Below are 20,500 nucleotides of genomic sequence, written 5' to 3' on the forward strand. Positions count from 1 at the left end.
TTATTTATTGGTAGAACTATTGACCAAATTAGACTCAAAGACCCAGATTTATCAAAGAATGTCTGCGGTAGATCTATTTTCCTTAGTTTATTTGGGTGGTGGGTTTGACTAACGTGCATGTTATTTATCAATAAGGTGCAGCAGGATGATGAATTTTGCGCAGATCTGCTGTGGTGGGAAAAGCTCGACCACATACACTTTATCTAGACGCTTGTTCGGGAGGGAAATAGAGACTTTCCCGGGTCCTGAATTTGGCAGCTTACGTGTTTTTATTTACTTTCACAGAGCTGCCGGGACAGTTTTACTTGCATTTTAGATGCTACAATCAATTTGATTGCGGTGTCTAAGGGGTTAAAGCATGGCATTACGGTGATCGGTGATTTCTGGCATTAGAGATGGGTCCTGGTGGCAGATAGCGCCAGGACCACCTGGATATGACCCGCGCTCAACTCCTGAGCACGTGTCATAGAAGGGGAGTGGGACGCTGTCGTCCACAAGAGGTTAAAGGTCGAATTGCGGAAGGTGGAAGCGATTCTCGCGCCTACTGGTAGGCGGTGTAGCTTTGCGCAAATGATAGAGTCGCAAATGATAAATACGTGGTCAAAAAGAAAAGGTTGTACGGGTAGGAAAAAAAGAGTAAAACTGTCTATAGCAAAATACGCATAAAAGTCGCTAAATTTGCTGCTTGCGCCTGAACTGCGCCAAAACATAGAAAAAAAAAGCTCAAAAAAACAATGATAAATCTCCCCCAATGTTCTGAGGGGGTAAAATAATGGAAAACAAAGGGTGGGTCAATGTAACAATATGCTTTATATAGCTGTCTCATACACACAATGGCGCGGCGAGGGTCCGGCGTTTTTCTTTTGAAGTCTTTTATGTTCGGTGTAACCGCTATTTATCCGCCTTTTTGACTTTTTTTTTTTTTGTACTGATTGAAAACTCCATTGTCTCCTCATCAGTATGTATTTCACATTCTATACCCCGAGGTAAAAGCACATCGCGCCGACACTCGAGGCGGCGTATTACAAGCGACACTTTGTCTGTAAATGGTGACTCTATCGTCTATTGTTCTGGCAGAACTCCGGCGCTGGTAAGAAAAATAAAATAAAACAGGATCCGAAAATAGGCCTGCGAAACGCGGGAGAGGTGCGACAAAGATGGGAAGAATACGTAACCGAGGGTGGGGGAGGGGGGCTGGAAGCGCTGACTATGAATAGATCTCAATTAATAAAGCTGAGAATATGCAAACGGGCATGCTGGGAGTTGTAGTTATGCAAGGAATGTATAATATATACTTAAACAATGTGTCTCCAGCTGTTGCGAAACTACAACTCACAGTATGCCTGGACAGCCGAAGGCTGTCCGGGCATACTGGGAGTTGTAGTTTTGCAACAGCTGAAGGCACACTGGTTGGGAACCACTGGTTTAGATTCTGCAGTGTGACTTTGTACTAGACCTGGCCGGAAGCCCAATAAGGTCCTAGGTCAGCGATGGTCAACCTTTTTTGAGCCCCCAGTGCCCAAACCGTAATGCATGCCAACTTTTTTTTCCCTAAAAAGTGCCCTCAAATAGAAAGCATCCCCAGTCTGTGAGGCCCCCCCAGTTATCCCCAGCCCATGCAGCATGTCCCCCCCCTTGTCCCCAGCCCATGCAGTATGTCCCCCCCCTTGTCCCCAGCCCATGCAGTATGTCCCCCCCTTGTCCCCAGCCCATGCAGCATGTCCCCCCCTTGTCCCCAGCCCATGCAGTATGTCCCCCCCTTGTCCCCAGCCCATGCAGTATGTCCCCCCCTTGTCCCCAGCCCGTGCAGTATGTCCCCCCCTCCCTGTCCCCAGCCCCTGCAGTATGTCCCCCCTCCTCCCTGTCCCCAGCCCCTGCAGTATGTCCCCCCTCCTCCCTGTCCCCGGCTGTGCAGTATGTCCCCCTCCTCCCTGTCCCGTGCAGTATGTCCCCCTCCTCCCTGTCCCGTGCAGTATGTCCCCCCCCCATCCCCGTGCAGTATGTCCCCCCCCCATCCCCGTGCAGTATGTCCCCCCCCCTCCCTGTCCCCGGCCAGTATGTCCCCCCCTCCCTGTCCCCGGCCCGTGCAGTATGTCCCCCCCTCCCTGTCCCCGGCCCCTGCAGTATGTCCCCCCTCCTCCCTGTCCCCAGCCCCTGCAGTATGTCCCCCCTCTTCCCTGTCCCCAGCCCCTGCAGTATGTCCCCCCTCCTCCCTGTCCCCGGCCTGTGCAGTATGTCCCCCCTCCTCCCTGTCCCCGGCCCGTGCAGTATGTCCCCCCTCCTCCCTGTCCCTGGCCCGTGCAGTATGTCCCCCCTCCTCCCTGTCCCTGGCCCGTGCAGTATGTCCCCCCCCCCTCCCTGTCCCCGGCCCGTGCAGTATGTCCCCCCCCTCCCTGTCCCCGGCCCGTGCAGTATGTCCCCCCCCTCCCTGTCCCCGGCCCGTGCAGTATGTCCCCCCCCCTCCCTGTCCCCGGCCCGTGCAGTATGTCCCCCCCTCCCTGTCCGTGCAGTGTGTCCCCCCTCCTCCCTGTCCCCAGCCCGTGCAGTGTGTCCCCCCTCCTCCCTGTCCCCAGCCCGTGCAGTGTCCCCCCCTCCTCCCTGTCCCCAGCCCGTGCAGTATGTCCCCCCCTCCTCCCTGTCCCCAGCCCGTGCAGTATGTCCCCCCTCCCTGTCCCCAGCCCGTGCAGTATGTCCCCCCTCCCTGTCCCCAGCCCGTGCAGTATGTCCCCCCTCCCTGTCCCCAGCCCGTGCAGTATGTCCCCCCTCCCTGTCCCCAGCCCGTGCAGTATGTCCCCCCCTCCCTGTCCCCAGCCCGTGCAGTATGTCCCCCCCTCCCTGTCCCCAGCCCGTGCAGTATGTCCCCCCCTCCCTGTCCCCAGCCCGTGCAGTATGTCCCCCCCTCCCTGTCCCCAGCCCGTGCAGTATGTCCCCCCCTCCCTGTCCCCAGCCCGTGCAGTATGTCCCCCCTCCTCCCTGTCCCCAGCCCGTGCAGTATGGCCCCCTCCTCCCTGTCCCCAGCCCGTGCAGTATGGCCCCCTCCTCCCTGTCCCCAGCCCGTGCAGTATGTCCCCCCCTCCCTGTCCCCAGCCCGTGCAGTATGTCCCCCCCTCCCTGTCCCCAGCCCGTGCAGTATGTCCCCCCCTCCCTGTCCCCAGCCCGTGCAGTATGTCCCCCCTCCCTGTCCCCAGCCCGTGCAGTATGTCCCCCCCTCCCTGTCCCCAGCCCGTGCAGTATGTCCCCCCTCCCTGTCCCCAGCCCGTGCAGTATGTCCCCCCTCCCTGTCCCCAGCCCGTGCAGTATGTCCCCCCCTCCCTGTCCCCAGCCCGTGCAGTATGTCCCCCCCTCCCTGTCCCCAGCCCGTGCAGTATGTCCCCCCCTCCCTGTCCCCAGCCCGTGCAGTATGTCCCCCCCCTCCCTGTCCCCAGCCCGTGCAGTATGTCCCCCCCTCCCTGTCCCCAGCCCGTGCAGTATGTCCCCCCCTCCCTGTCCCCAGCCCGTGCAGTATGTCCCCCCCTCCCTGTCCCCAGCCCGTGCAGTATGTCCCCCCCTCCCTGTCCCCAGCCCGTGCAGTATGTCCCCCCCTCCCTGTCCCCAGCCCGTGCAGTATGTCCCCCCCTCCCTGTCCCCAGCCCGTGCAGTATGTCCCCCCCTCCCTGTCCCCAGCCCGTGCAGTATGTCCCCCCCTCCCTGTCCCCAGCCCGTGCAGTATGTCCCCCCCTCCCTGTCCCCAGCCCGTGCAGTATGTCCCCCCCTCCCTGTCCCCAGCCCGTGCAGTATGTCCCCCCCTCCCTGTCCCCAGCCCGTGCAGTATGTCCCCCCCTCCCTGTCCCCAGCCCGTGCAGTATGTCCCCCCTCCTCCCTGTCCCCAGCCCGTGCAGTATGTCCCCCCTCCTCCCTGTCCCCAGCCCGTGCAGTATGTCCCCCCTCCTCCCTGTCCCCAGCCCGTGCAGTATGTCCCCCCTCCTCCCTGTCCCCAGCCCGTGCAGTATGTCCCCCCTCCCTGTCCCCAGCCCGTGCAGTATGTCCCCCCTCCCTGTCCCCCCTCCTCCCTGTCCCCAGCCCGTGCAGTATGTTCCCCCACCTTATCCCCAGCCCGTGCAGTATGTCCCCCCCACCTTGTCCCCAGCCCGTGCAGTATGTTCCCCCACCTTATCCCCAGCCCGTGCAGTATGTTCCCCCACCTTATCCCCAGCCCGTGCAGTATGTCCCCCCCACCTTGTCCCCAGCCCGTGCAGTATGTCCCCCCCTTGTCCCCAGCCCGTGCAGTATGTCCCCCCCTTGTCCCCAGCCCGTGCAGTATGTCCCCCCCTTGTCCCCAGCCCGTGCAGTATGTCCCCCCCTTGTCCCCAGCCCGTGCAGTATGTCCCCCCCCCCCTCCTTGTCCCCAGCCCGTGCAGTATGTCCCCCCCCCTCCCTGTCCCCGGCCCGTGCGGTATGTCCCCCCCCTCCCTGTCCCCGGCCCGTGCGGTATGTCCCCCCCTCCTCCCTGTCCCCGGCCCGTGCGGTATGTCCCCCCCTCCTCCCTGTCCCCGGCCCGTGCGGTATGTCCCCCCCTCCTCCCTGTCCCCGGCCCGTGCGGTATGTCCCCCCCCCTCCCTGTCCCCGGCCCGTGCGGTATGTCCCCCCCTCCTCCCTGTCTCCGGCCCGTGCGGTATGTCCCCCCCTCCTCCCTGTCTCCGGCCCGTGCGGTATGTCCCCCCCTCCTCCCTTTCTCCGGCCCGTGCAGTATGTCCCCCCCTCCTCCCTGTCTCCGGCCCGTGCAGTATGGCCCCCCCTCCTTGTCTCCGGCCCGTGCGGTATGTCCCCCCCTCCTCCCTGTCTCCGGCCCGTGCGGTATGTCCCCCCTCCTCCCTGTCTCCAGCCCGTGCGGTATGTCCCCCCTCCTCCCTGTCCCCAGCCCGTGCGGTATGTCCCCCCTCCTCCCTGTCCCCAGCCCGTGCAGTATGTCCCCCCTCCTCCCTGTCCCCAGCCCGTGCAGTATGTCCCCCCCTCCCTGTCCCCAGCCCGTGCAGTATGTCCCCCCCTCCTTGTCTCCAGCCCGTGCAGTATGTCCCCCCTCCTCCCTGTCTCCAGCCCGTGCAGTATGTCCCTCCCTCCCTGTCCCCAGCCCGTGCAGTATGTCCCCCCTCCTCCCTGTCCCCAGCCCGTGCAGTATGTCCCTCCCTCCCTCCCTGTCCCCAGCCCGTGCAGTATGTCCCTCCCTCCCTCCCTGTCCCCAGCCCGTGCAGTATGTCCCTCCCTCCCTCCCTGTCCCCAGCCCGTGCAGTATGTCCCTCCCTCCCTGTCCCCAGCCCGTGCAGTATGTCCCTCCCTCCCTGTCCCCAGCCCGTGCAGTATGTCCCTCCCTCCCTCCCTGTCCCCAGCCCGTGCAGTATGTCCCTCCCTCCCTCCCTGTCCCCAGCCCGTGCAGTATGTCCCTCCCTCCCTGTCTCCAGCCCGTGCAGTATGTCCCTCCCTCCCTGTCCCCAGCCCGTGCAGTATGTCCCTCCCTCCCTCCCTGTCCCCAGCCCGTGCAGTATGTCCCTCCCTCCCTCCCTGTCCCCAGCCCGTGCAGTATGTCCCTCCCTCCCTGTCCCCAGCCCGTGCAGTATGTCCCTCCCTCCCTGTCCCCAGCCCGTGCAGTATGTCCCCCCTCCTCCCTGTCTCCAGCCCGTGCAGTATGTCCCTCCCTCCCTGTCCCCAGCCCGTGCAGTATGTCCCTCCCTGTCCCCAGCCCGTGCAGTATGTCCCCCCTCCTCCCTGTCCCCAGCCCGTGCAGTATGTCCCCCTTCACACATAGCAATCATTAGGGAGGGGTGAAGAACCTTTCTCTGCGTTCTTTATGGCTCACAGATCTGCATCCTCCTTGAGGGGGCGTGGTTTGGGCGTGGCTTATTTCTCCCGCGCAGACCTGCGTCCTCTGCCTTCCTCAGAGATGTGAGGGGAGGAGCGGCCGCACGTCTGCACGGGGCGATCTATGTCCTCTGAGGGGCTCTGCGTGCTGCAGGTTCGCGCCATCACTGTCCTAGGGTGAAGCTATCAGGCTCCTGTGTTGGCTGTCCGGGCATGCTGGGAGTTGTAGTCTTCAAAATACTGTTTGGAAAACACTGATGTAGACTTCTGAGTTTGTCCTGCCGGGTGTGTTGGGTTTAGCAGGACGGAGATGTCCGGTGTAGTGGAGCTGTGTGTGTCGGGTGTTGAGGAAGAGTTTTAGTTGAATTTACCCGGGCTGAGGGTGTTGGATGCAGCAGAGCTGAGAGTGTACAAGGTTGTCTGTCAGGTGTAGCAGAGCTGAGAGTGTACAAGGTTGTCTGTCAGGTGTAGCAGAGCTGAGAGTGTACAAGGTTGTCTGTCAGGTGTAGCAGAGCTGAGAGTGTACAATGTTGTCTGTCAGGTGTAGCAGAGCTGAGAGTGTACAAGGTTGTCTGTCGGGTGTAGCAGAGCTGAGAGTGTGCAAGGTTGTCTGTCGGGTGTAGCAGAGCTGAGAGTGTGCAAGGTTGTCTGTCGGGTGTAGCAGAGCTGAGTGTGTACAAGGTTGTCTGTCAGGTGTAGCAGAGCTGAGTGTGTACAAGGTTGTCTGTCAGGTGTAGCAGAGCTGAGTGTGTACAAGGTTGTCTGTCAGGTGTAGCAGAGCTGAGAGTGTACAAGGTTGTCTGTCAGGTGTAGCAGAGCTGAGAGTGTACAAGGTTGTCTGTCAGGTGCAGCAGAGCTGAGAGTGTACAAGGTTGTCTGTCAGGTGTAGCAGAGCTGAGAGTGTACAAGGTTGTCTGTCAGGTGTAGCAGAGCTGAGAGTGTACAAGGTTGTCTGTCAGGTGTAGCAGAGCTGAGAGTGTACAAGGTTGTCTGTCAGGTGTAGCAGAGCTGAGAATGTACAAGGTTGTCTGTCAGGTGTAGCAGAGCTGAGAGTGTACAAGGTTGTCTGTCAGGTGTAGCAGAGCTGAGTGTGTACAAGGTTGTCTGTCAGGTGTAGTAGAGCTGAGTGTGTACAAGGTTGTCTGTCAGGTGTAGCAAAGCTGGGAGTGTACAAGGTTGTCTGTCAGGTGTAGTAGAGCTGAGAGTGTACAAGGTTGTCTGTCAGGTGTAGCAGAGTTGAGAGTGTACAAGGTTGTCTGTCAGGTGTAGCAGAGCTGAGAGTGTACAAGGTTGTCTGTCGGGTGTAGCAGAGCTGAGAGTGTACAAGGTTGTCTGTCGGGTGTAGCAGAGCTGAGAGTGTACAAGGTTGTCTGTCAGGTGTAGCAGAGTTGAGTTGTTGGTCTGTGGGATGTAGCAGAGACGAGTTTGTTCTGTCACTAAGGCTGGGTTCACACCACGTTTTTGCAGTTCAGTTCCCGTATCACCTTTTTGATAAAAAACATTCGTCAAAACCTGATTAAACTGTATCAAAAAGTGTGGACAAATTATAATCCGTATACGGTTTGAAAAGTGATGTCCGGTTGCATCCGTTTTTTTAAGAAAAAAGCGTATACGTTTTGAACTTTTCACTCCATTATGAATAAAGTTTTACTTGTTTGATTCAAATTCCAAGAAAAAAAATGCAAAGTCAAAAACCGTGTAGTGCAAACCGGATGGAACCGTAGGCACATACAGGTCTGTACGGTTCCCATTGACGCCCATGTTTAAAAAAAAAAAAAACGCATACGGTTTAATACAGTTTTTCACCCGGGCCGCGGGTTTTCTTTCCGGGAAAAAAAAAAATAAAAAACCGTATGGGTTGTAAATTGTAGACAACCGTATACATTATGGTGCATATGGTTTTGAATGGGCACTGTTTTCTGTACGGCTGCATACGTTTTTTTTTAAAACAAAACCGTATAGTAAAATCGTGGTGTGAACATGCGCCAATAAACTCAGACCTGCAGTACAACAATGATAGTAAAATTTATGAAGGCCGAGTATGATGGATGTAGCGGTACTGAGAGGGTGTTGTGAGCAGGGTTGTCTGTCAGGTGTAGAGTTGAGTAGGAAAGTTGTGTTTGTAAGGGGGGTGCAGGATTGAGTTGGCGGCCATTTTGTCGGGGCCACTTTGTCCAGTAGTAGTAGGGATATGTATCGGTGTAGTGGGGCTGTGTATGTATCTATCCAAGCTGAATGGCATGGATATGGCAGAACTGAGCAGTTGCCCATAGCAACCAATCAGGTTGCAGCTTTCACTTTCAAAAAGAGGCCCCCTGAACAAAATGAAAGCTGGAATCTGGTTGCTATGGGCAACTGTGCTGTTCTTCCACTGCGCAAGGCTTAATGGGGGGAGATTTATCAAATCCTGTCCGGAGGAAAAGTTGACCAGTTGCCCATAGCAACCAATCAGATCGCTTCTGTAATTTTTCAGAGGCCTTTTCAAATAATGAAAGCAGCGATCTGATTGGTTGCTATGGGCAACTCAGCAGCTTTTCCTCTGGACGGGCTTTGATTAATCTCCCTCCATATATTTCCCTTATAGATTTGTCAATACGCAAATTCCCACCGCGGTTTCTTTCCCGTTAGAAATAGGGGGAGGGGGGCGGCGCGGTTTTGGATTGCGGCGTAACATAATTGTAGATTTCCAGTAAAATTCCATCATGTGCTAGGGCTGGGCGGTATGGCCAAATATGTGTATCGCGGTATTTTTGTAACTTATGGCGGTTCCACGGTATATAACGGTATCCCCCCCCCCAAAATTTATTAACCCAGCGCTGCACTGTCCCTATTGGGGTACTACTCACGTCACCTGCAAGCGCTGCCCTCCTCGTCCTACTGTCTGTTGCGGCCGCCGGCGCTGACTCTCTATAGCTGTATCCCTATGCCAGGGCTGCAAAAGGTAAACAAAAATAAACTTTAGCGCACCTTCCTACATCGGCCTTACGCTCTTCCTGGGGACATAAACGTCGGACAGCCATTAGCTTATCACCGGCCGCAGCGATGTTCCGCCTCGGCCGGTGATAGTGATTCCGCCTCGGCCAGTGAACATCGCTGCGGCCGGTGATAGTGATTCTGCCTCGGCCGGTGAACATCGCTGCGGCCGGTGATACTGATTCCGCCTCGGCCGGTGATAGGCTGACGGCTTTCCGACGTTCCATTCACTATGAAGCTGGTCCGGACCGACGGGGAAGGTGAGTTAAAGTTTATTTTGTTTACCTTTTGCAGCCCGGGCATATGGATACAGTATCGAGCAGTGGTCTTCAACCTGAGGACCTCCAGATGTTGCAAAACTACAACAGCCAGCGGCTGTCCGGGCATGCTGGGAGTTGTAGTTTTGCAACATCTGGAAGTTGAAGACCACTGGCATAGAGTGTCGGCGCCGGCGGCCACAACAAACAGGATGGCAACGCTTGCGGGTGATATTTGAGTAGAACGCCGATGGGGACAGCGCAGCGCTGGGCTGATTTAATTTATTCATTCCTGAGGGGGAGGGGCCCAACCGGTATTGCGGTATGGGTTAAAATTCATGTCGTGCAGCACAAAAATTTCGGTATTCGGTATGAACCGGTATACCGCCGAGCCCTATCATGTGCACCAAAATGCGTGCCGAAAAACATAGCGTGCTCAATGTGGCACGGTGTCAGCCTAGTGTTTCCCAACCAGTGTGCCTCCAGCTGTTTCAAAACTTCTGTCCTGGCATGCTGGGAGTTGTAGTTTTGCAACAATTGGGGGTACCCTGCTTGGAAAACGCTGTCTCCGTCTGAACTGTAAAACCAGGACTTAGTTTGTGGCGTTTTGTAACGCAGCTCACTTTGGCCGATGTAGCAGAGGCGAGTTTTTGGATTTGGCGCACAGACACACAGGCCCAGAGCACACTTTAAATCTTAGATATATACTGTAAAGCTATCACCTCTTTGATAAATGTGCGGGAAGTGTACATGACTGCACGCCCGGGAAAATGGCGGTATCTGCTATACGGGAGGTAGCAGAGCCGAGATTGTGGTATCTAGCACGGTTATACGTTAGGTGTGTAGTTGTCCCGATACTGTTGTTTTGTAGCAGGGTTGAGTTTGTGAAGTTTTGTAGGGTTGTGGCGCGTGCGCTGCAGCAGTGCGGAGTATGTGGAGAATAGCAGAGCTGAGTATGTTATGGTTGAGTTCATGTCAGGTGATTTAGTTGCCACTTTTTTGTAGCGCTATTTCTTGACTTTAAAGGGGTATTCCAGGAAAAAAAAAAATTTTTTTATATCAACTGGCTCCAGAAAGTTAAACAGATTTGTAAATGACTTCTATTAAAAAATCTTAATCCTTCCAATAGTTATTAGCTTCTGAAATTGAGTTGTTGTTTTCTGTCTAACTGCTCTCTGATGACTCACGTCCCGGGAGCTGTGCAGTTCCTATGGGGATATTTTCCCAACATGCAGAGCTACCGGGACGTGACATCATCATTGAGCAGTTAGACAGAAAACTTCAGAAGCTAATAACTATTGGAAGGATTCACATTTTTTAATAGAAGTAATTTACAAATCTGTTTAACTTTCCGGAGCCAGTTGATATATATAAAAAAAGTTTTGCCTGGAATACCCCTTTAATCCTTTCAGTACTTATGAGCTTCTGAAGTTAAGCTTGTTCTTTTCTGTCTAAGTGCTCTCTGATGAGACCTGTCTCGGGAAACGCCCAGTTTAGAAGCAAATCCCCATAGCAAACCTCTTCTAAATTGGGCATTTCCCGAGACACGTGTCATCAGAGAGGACTTAGACAGAAAAGAGCAACCTTAACTTCAGAAGCTCATAAGTACTGAAAGGATTAAGATTTTTTTAATAGAAGTAATTTACAAATCTGTTTAACTTTCTGGAGCCAGTTGATATATATATAAAACTTTTTTCCTGGAATACCCCTTTAACTATGGAGCTGCGGTGTAAGGCTGCGTTAACACAGAGCGTAAAATTAGCGGTAAACGCCACAATTTTAGAGCTATTTTCCCAAATTTGCTGTAAAAAAAAGTTTCTTTTTTTTTTTTTTAAACGAATTGCACAATCTTACTACACTTTGCATAATCATAAAGGATTGCACTAGTATAACAGTGATAGCAGCGGTAAATGGCGGCAGTACTGCTAGTTAAACACCCTGTGTGAACACAGCCTTAAAGGGGTACTCTGCCCCTAGACATCCTATCTCTTATCCAAAGACATGAATAGAGAGGGCGTGGCGGGAGGTCACATGGGGGTGTGGTGTGACGTCACAACCCTCGCCGTGGGAACCCAGCGTTCTAAACATACTGTTTAGCATGCGCGGTGCTGCACGGAGTTAACGTGGGTCCCAGTGGCGGGACACCCTGTGATCCAGACATCTTATCCCCTACCCTCTGGATAGGGGATAAGATGTTTAGCTGTCATTCAGTAGTTAAAGGTGTACGCCAACCCCTATAAATGTATCCACAGGGAGCCTGGTGATACATGGCTTAATTTGGCTGGTATAGCAGAGGTGTATTTGTAATCTAGCACCCCATCCATATCACAGGGCTTTATGAGGGATCGGTCCTGTCACATGATCAGCTTTTATGAGGAGGTGAGCTCCAGACTGGACCGGGGGAATCGCTGGATGCCGTATATATATCTGGATTATTCCAAAGCATTTGATAAGGTTCCACATAAAAGGTTGGTGCATAAAATGAGAGGGATGGGGCTGGGGGAGAATGTGTATAAGTGGGTAGGTAACTGTCTGTCATAGAAAACAGAGGGTGGTTATTCTGATTGGGTGACTGTTACTAGTGGGGACCACAGGGGTCCGTCTTGGGTCCTGTCCTATTTAATATATTTATTAATGACCTTGTAGAGTGGTTGAATAGTAAAGTAGCAATCTTTGCAGATGATACTAAACTCTGTACAGCGGTAAACACAATAGAGGACAGTGCACTGTATATAGCAGATAACACTATAGAGGACAGTGCACTGTATATAGCACATAACACTATAGAGGACAGAGCATTGTGTATAGTAGATAACACAACAGAGGACAGTGCACTATTACAAATGGATCTGGATAGGAGATGAGGAGATGAGGTTCAACACTGATAAATGTAAGGTAATGCACATGGGGAGGAAAAATCCGGGCTGGGTTTATGTATCAAATGGGAGAACACTTGGGACGACTGACGTAGAAAAGGACTTAGGAATCTTAGTTAATAGTAAATTTAGCTGTAGTGACCAGTGTCAGGCAGCTGCTGCCAAGGCAAATAAAATCATGGGGTGCATCAATAATGGTATAGATGCCCACGACAAGGAAATAAGTGTGTACAGTAATAAGAAAATGTGTACAGTACTGGTCAGACCGCACATGGAATAGTGTGTACTGTATTGATCAGACCACACATAGAATACTGTGTACAGTACTGGTCAGACCACACATGGAATAGTGTGTACTGTATTGATCAGACCACACATAGAATACTGTGTACAGTACTGGTCAGACCACACATGGAATAGTGTGTACTGTATTGATCAGACCGCACATAGAATACTGTGTACAGTACTGGTCAGACCACACATGGAATAGTGTGTACTGTATTGATCAGACCGCACATAGAATACTGTGTACAGTACTGGTCAGACCACACATAGAATACTGTGTACAGTACTGGTCAGACCACACATAGAATACTGTGTACAGTACTGGTCAGACCGCACATGGAATAGTGTGTACTGTATTGATCAGACCACACATAGAATACTGTGTACAGTACTGGTCAGACCACACATAGAATACTTTGTACAGTACTGGTCAGACCACACACGGAATACTGTGTACAGTACTGGTCAGACCACACACGGAATACTGTGTACAGTACTGGTCAGACCACACACGGAATTCTGTGTACAGTACTGGTCAGACCACACACGGAATACTGTGTACAGTACTGGTCAGACCACACACGGAATACTGTGTACAGTACTGGTCAGACCACACACGGAATACTGTGTACAGTACTGGTCAGACCACACACGGAATACTGTGTACAGTTCTGGTCAGACCACACACGGAATACTGTGTACAGTACTGGTCAGACCACACACGGAATACTGTGTACAGTACTGGTCAGACCACACACGGAATACTGTGTACAGTACTGGTCAGACCACACACGGAATACTGTGTACAGTACTGGTCAGAGCACACACGGAATACTGGGGGACATGTATCATTATTTGTGTATGGTAGAAGCATTTTACCCCTTTTCCCGAATTCTAAATTATGAGCAGAAGCGCAATGAGCTTCATATATTGCGGGTAAATATAGTCATCTCCTCAATCCACTCTTTGGAAAATAGAATCGATGATTTAGAGCATCTTGCTACGTTAAGTCCAAGATGGCTTATATTTGCGCAAAAAAACTGCTCTTGCCGCAAAATTTTTGGTGTAAAGGAAAAGTACGCAGGTAATAAATCCATGCGCACTATAGCTGTCACTCCAAGGTACCCTGATTCAGCCACATCTGAAGGACATGCTCTACCAAAACGTGCGCCAAAAAAATGCGCAAAAAATGGGCTTGCGCAAAATTTGGCGCAAAAAAATACACACAAAACAGGGGTAAAATCTTTGATACATGTCCCCCACTGTGTACAGTACTGGTCAGACCACACATAGAATACTGTGTACAGTACCGGTCAGACCGCACAATGAATACTGTGTACAGTACCGGTCAGACCGCACAATGAATACTGTGTACAGTACCGGTCAGACCGCACAATGAATACTGTGTACAGTACCGGTCAGACCGCACATGGAATACTGTGTACAGTACCGGTCAGACCGCACAATGAATACTGTGTACAGTACCGGTCAGACCGCACATGGAATACTGTGTACAGTACCGGTCAGACCGCACATGGAATACTGTGTACAGTACCGGTCAGACCGCACATGGAATACTGTGTACAGTACTGGTCAGACCGCACATGGAATACTGTGTACAGTACCGGTCAGACCGCGCATGGAATACTGTGTACAGTACTGGTCAGACCGCGCATGGAATACTGTGTACAGTACCGGTCAGACCGCGCATGGAATACTGTGTACAGTACCGGTCAGACCGCACATGGAATACTGTGTACAGTACCGGTCAGACCGCACATGGAATACTGTGTACAGTACCGGCCAGGACTGTATATATAACAAGGAGGTGACCTAATAATATATATAATATATCAGGACAGTACAGAGATCTCTCCATGATCTATTTATACCCAGGACTGTAGAGGAAAGAAGGTTTCTACACCAGCACAGACGGGGGTTCTTTACTGTAAGAGCAGTGAGACACTGGAATTCTCTCCCGGAGGAGGTGTCATGGTGAACTCTGTAAAATAATTTAAAAGGGGTCTGATGCATTTTTGGAGAATAATATTACAGACTATGGATTCTAGATTTATATGGACAGAACGTTGATCCAGGGATTTGTTCTGATATTTGGAGTCGGGAAGGAATTTTTACCTCTAGTATGAGGGTTTTTTTCCTTCCTCTGGATCAACTCATCAGGGACTCATCAGGGACTCATTAGGGATATAGGTTGAACTTGATGGACTCTGGTCTTTTTTCAACCTTATGAACTATGTTACCATATATATTTATTTATATGTACAGTATAAGGCTTTTTTCCACTAAAATAACTTGCATACAGACCAAGTCATAAAGATATACACATCAGATTTATTTAAAGAACAAACTCGGCTCTGCTATATCCTACAATGTTAATCTGGGGTCTGTGTGGTATTGCAGCTCAGTTACACTGAAGCCAAGTTGTAATACCACACAACAAGAGGACAGGTGGTGGCGCTCTTTTTATGGAAAGAAAGCAGCAACTATATTTTTCTAATTCTGGATAAACTACAATACTAGAGTTTTTGTATGCGGTAGTGTCTCTGTGTGCCTCCAGCTGTTGTAAAACTACAGATTTTATTTGATTGAGGCTTGGGATGCAATACCAGTCATGGCCTGTGGACCAGAGTGGCACCATGTTTTTTTTTTTCTTTTTTTTCCCGAAAACTCACAACCAGATGCCTAGACGCTCTGCTGAAGACGTCCATTGTGAAAGTCATTTTCTGACTCTGGAGCATTGAAGTTGTAATTTCCTCGGCAGACGTCTCCGCCGTGGCCCCCGTGTCTGCTGAGTCCTTAGTCAGCAGCACTTTAGAGGTAATGAGTGCAGGTGCATGTGATTAGTCAGCCGCTCCTCGTAATTAAGCCGGGAATAAAGCGCAGACATCTGCCTACTGTGCATTCATTCCTGCGTCGCCTTTCATTTGTCTGTCACAGGCCTTTTTTTTTTTTCCGTTTATTTTTTGCGGTTTTAACCAGTTTTATGTATTTTTCGTATGGATTTCGTACAATTGAGTGTAAACCATCAGATCATTGTGAAATCCCCTACACAGGGTCATTGGAGGATGACACTTTGAGTGCAATGAACCACATTTGGCGCTAGCAAGTCGACATATTGCAATGTATATAGATGTAGCAGAGCTGCATTTTGCTTTATTGGTGCACAGGTAAACCGGGGGGGGGGGGGGGGTCTACATCTCGGAGCATCATCTAATATTTACAATTATTTATAGATAAAATGAGCTTGCTCTCTGGTGCCATCTAGTAGACGTAGTAAACCTGAGTGGGCAGTGGGGGTAACAAGCACTAGACCCTTCTGCTGGCAAAATCCAGAACAAAAAAGGGGCACATCTTCTCTTCTATGTACACCACTGCCCAGTCAACCATCATAGATCTTTTTGTTTTTTATGTGATACAAAGTTTTCCCACCCCTGAGCTTGTAAAGCTACACCCACACATAACTAAGCCCCACCCCTGAGCTTGTAAAGCTACACCTGGACAGGACTATGCCCCACCATTGATCTTCTAAAACCAAACCCAGACCTGTCTATGCTCCACCTTTGAGCTTTTAAAACCACCCCTGACATGACTATGCCCCACCCATAAGCATGTAAAGATAGATCTTTACATGACTATGCCCCACCCCTAAATTTGAAAATGCCCAAACATGACTGCCCCACCCATGAACTTGCAAAGCTACACTTGTACATAACTATGCCCCAGCCCTGAATAAGCAAGATCTGTCTCTTTTGAAGATGAGGCTCATGACCTGTATGCCATTTCTAGATCATTTTATTATCATCATTATTATTATTATTGTTATATAATATAATTTTTTTTTTTTTTTTTAAATGAAGGTTTACATTTTTTGTTTCTGCTGCAGTGTTTGGATTTGGGACGGAAAGCGATTTACAAATTGACATAATTTCAGAGCTGGAGCTTGAGAACAACACGAGGGGAATTACACAGGTTTATGGAACCCACAATGGCAGCAAAGCCTTCTTATTTCATGGTAAGTGTTTCTGCTTCTCCTCAAAAAACCGCACTTCTAACAGCTTATAATTGTAACAACAGAGCCGCAAACAATACAATATACACGTAATGAAGCCAGATCCTGCAACGTGCTCAGTGACAGTGTTATACAAGCTAAAGAACACTATTATATAAGAATATAACTACTATAATACTGCCTCCTATGTACAAGAATATAACTACTATAATACTGCTCCTATATACAAGAATATATCTACTATAATACTGCTCCTATATACAGGAATATAACTACTATAATACTGCTCCTATATACAAGAATATATCTACTATAATACTGCTCCTATATACAAGAATATATCTACTATAATACTGCCTCCTATATACAAGAATATAACTACTATAATACTGCTCCTATATACAAGAATATAACTACTATAATACTGCTCCTATATACAAGAATATAACTACTATAATACTGCTCCTATATACAAGAATATAGCTACTATAATACTGCTCCTATATAGAAGAATATAACTACTATAATACTGCTCCTATATACAAGAATATAACTACTATAATACTGTCTCCTATATACAAGAATATATCTACTATAATACTGCTCCTATATACAAGAATATCACTACTATAATACTGCCTCCTATATACAAGAATATCACTACTATAATACTGCTCCTATATACCAGAATATAACTACTATAATACTGCTCCTATATACAAGAATATAACTACTATAATACTGCTACTATATACAAGAATATAACTACTATAATACTGCTCCTATATACAAGAATATAACTACTATAATACTGCTCCTATATACAAGAATATAACTACTATAATACTGCTCCTATATACAAGAATATAACTACTATAATACTGCTCCTATATACAAGAATATAACTACTATAATACTGCTCCTATATACAAGAATATAACTACTATAATACTGCTCCTATATACAAGAATATAACTACTATAATACTGCTCCTATATACAAGAATATAACTACTATAATACTGCTCCTATATACAAGAATATAACTACTATAATACTGCTCCTATATACAAGAATATAACTACTATAATACTGCCCCTATATACAAGAATATAACTATTATAATACTGCTCCCTATATACAAGAATATAACTACTATAATACTGCCTCCTGTATACAAGAATATAACTACTATAATACTGCTTCCTATATACAAGAATATAACTACTATAATACTGCCCCCTATATACAAGAATATAACTACTATAATACTGCTCCTATATACAAGAATATTACTACTATAATACTGCTCCTATATACAAGAATATAACTACTATAATACTGCTCCTATATACAAGAATATAACTACTATAATACTGCTCCTATATACAAGAATATAACTACTATAATACTGCCTCCTATATACAAGAATATTACTACTATAATACTGCTCCTATATACAAGAATATAACTACTATAATACTGCTCCTATATACAAGAATATAACTACTATAATACTGCTCCTATATACAAGAATATATCTACTATAATACTGCTCCTATATACAAGAATATAACTACTATAATACTGCTCCTATATACAAGAATATAACTACTATAATACTGCTCCTATATACAAGAATATTACTACTATAATACTGCTCCTATATACAAGAATATAACTACTATAATACTGCTCCTATATACAAGAATATAACTACTATAATACTGCTCCTATATACAAGAATATAACTACTATAATACTGCTCCTATATACAAGAATATAACTACTATAATACTGCTCCTATATACAAGAATATAACTACTATAATACTGCTTCCTATATACAAGAATATAACTACTCAGGGGTGTGGAAATTTAAAAAAAAAACTACTTGTCCAAGGGACTAAAGCGGAACACAATCTACTTGTCCCTCAAGAAAATCCACTTGTCCTGGTTGATGAAATAATTTCAACCAAAATAGTCTGATTTCCCCCCCCCCCCCCCCCCACTAGACCACCAGGGATGGATATACGATCCTTTAGACACTGCTGACAGCGGTGATCTAATGGGTTAATAGGTGATCGCAGTATGCCAGGATATTAGCGGGGGGAGAGCTGTAGCTCCTCTTACACCCCAGACAAGCCCAGAAAAGTCTAGATGTAACTTTTTGATCACCTTATAAAAAATTTCTCATATGAAGTGACCAAAAATGAACAATTCTGGACTATTATTTACATTTACACCGTTCACTGTACGGTTTAATTAACATAATATTTTAATAGTCTGGACATTTCCACATGTAGCGATACCACTTATGTTTATTTTTGTACATTATTTTTATTTAAAGAAAATTGGAAACTTTTATTAGGAAAGGGGCTTATTCACATGTATACGCACCTTTTAAAATATTTTAATCACTATTTTTCAGTCTCAATAGGGACTTACGTGTTACTGGGGGGGGGGTTCTGCTTCTCCAGTTTATGTGGTGCATTTTGTGTCAGAAAATGCTGGAAGTTGCATTTAGTTACTAGATAACTACAACACCCAGCATGCCCTGATACAGCCTATGGTTGTGTGGGTGTTGCAGCATGTTGCACTGTATAGTAGGACAGTTAAGGTTATTGTGTAACATGCTGGGAGTTGTAGTTTTGGTTTGTGTCAGCTGCAGAGCCATAGTCTGTGTCAAGGAATACTGGGAATTACAGTTAGTAACTACAACACCCAGCATGCCCTGATGCAGCCTATAGCTCTGCAGCTGACCCGAACCAAAACTACAACTCCCAGCATGTTGCACTTTATAGTTCTACAGTTTAGGTTATGGTCCAACATGCTGGGAGTTGTAGTTTTGGTTCAGGTGTGTTTGTGTGCATCCGTGGGGCTCTTGGTTGGCGGGTGAGTATGAAGGGGGGGATTCTGGGGGTGCAATTTAGTGCGGGGGCCACTAAAAATAAATAAAATTAGATGGCACAACTGCCCTAATGCCCGACGTGACAGTCCGCTCCTATACAAAACATTTATACATACACATATCATACATGCACCAGCCACTGCCCCCATATCATACATACACACCCCCCCGCCACATCATACATTACATACACACATACTCACACCATACATATACACCATACATATGCACACATCATACATGCACCAGCCACTGCCCCCATATCATACATACACACACCCCTGCCACTGCCCCCCCACATCATACATTACATACACACATACACTCACACCATACATATACACCATACATATGCACACATCATACATACACCTGCCGCTGCCCCCCCCACATCATACATCACATACACATCACACATAGACATCATACACACATCATACATCACATACACATCACACTTAGACATTATACACACATCATACATTACATACACATCACACTTAGACATTATACACACATTATACATTACATACACATCACACATAGACATCATACACACATCATACATTACATACACATCACACTTAGACATTATACACACATTATACACACATTATACATTACATACACATCACACTTAGACATTATACACACATTATACATTACATACACATCACACATAGACATCATACACACATCATACATTACATACACATCACACATAGACATTATACACACATCATACATTACATACACATCACACTTAGACATTATACACACATTATACACACATTATACATTACATACACATCACACATAGACAGACATCATACACACATACACTCACACCATACATATCCACCAGTGTTTCCCAACCAGGGTGCCTCCAGCTGTTGCAAAACTACAACTCCCAGCATGCCCAGGGCATGCTGGGAGTTGTAGTTTTGCAACAGCTGGAAGCACCCTGGTTGGGAAACACTGATATACACCATACATATGCACACATCATACATACACCTGCCGCTGCCCCCCCATCATACATTACATACACACATCACACATACACTCACACCATACATATACAACCACCCTTCCTGCCGCCGCCTGTATTCTTGGTCTCCTCACCTGATCCCGCCATGAGTGGACATCAGAGCTGTAGTCCCGGCCGGTGTGAGGTGAGATTTCCGTCCTCCCCCTCCCCTCCCCTGCTCTGTGTTTTCCCCGTGCAAACAAGCAACCGCCCCGTGGTGGATTAGGTCCTGTCTAGACAGAGCAGGGGGAGGGGAGGGATAGAGCTGAGTGTGGGGGATGGAGCTGTGCACGGAGCTGTCTACATCC

At 48.2% G+C, this 20,500-nt stretch overlaps 1 protein-coding gene across 3 annotated transcripts in view; it reads left to right on the top strand.

The window, feature by feature from the left end:
- The window catches only part of NELL1 (neural EGFL like 1), a gene marked incomplete in the record, with an annotated part of 690,696 nt that overhangs the window by 96,747 nt on the left and 573,449 nt on the right, over window positions 1–20,500 (top strand). For all 3 annotated transcript variants that reach the window (XM_056527924.1, XM_056527922.1, XM_056527925.1), the window contains 1 exon segment: window positions 16,128–16,256. In XM_056527924.1, the coding sequence (XP_056383899.1) occupies window positions 16,128–16,256 (129 nt within the window).

This window comes from Hyla sarda, chromosome 6 (genome assembly GCF_029499605.1).
Source record: "Hyla sarda isolate aHylSar1 chromosome 6, aHylSar1.hap1, whole genome shotgun sequence".
Taxonomy (NCBI): Eukaryota; Metazoa; Chordata; class Amphibia; order Anura; family Hylidae; genus Hyla; species Hyla sarda.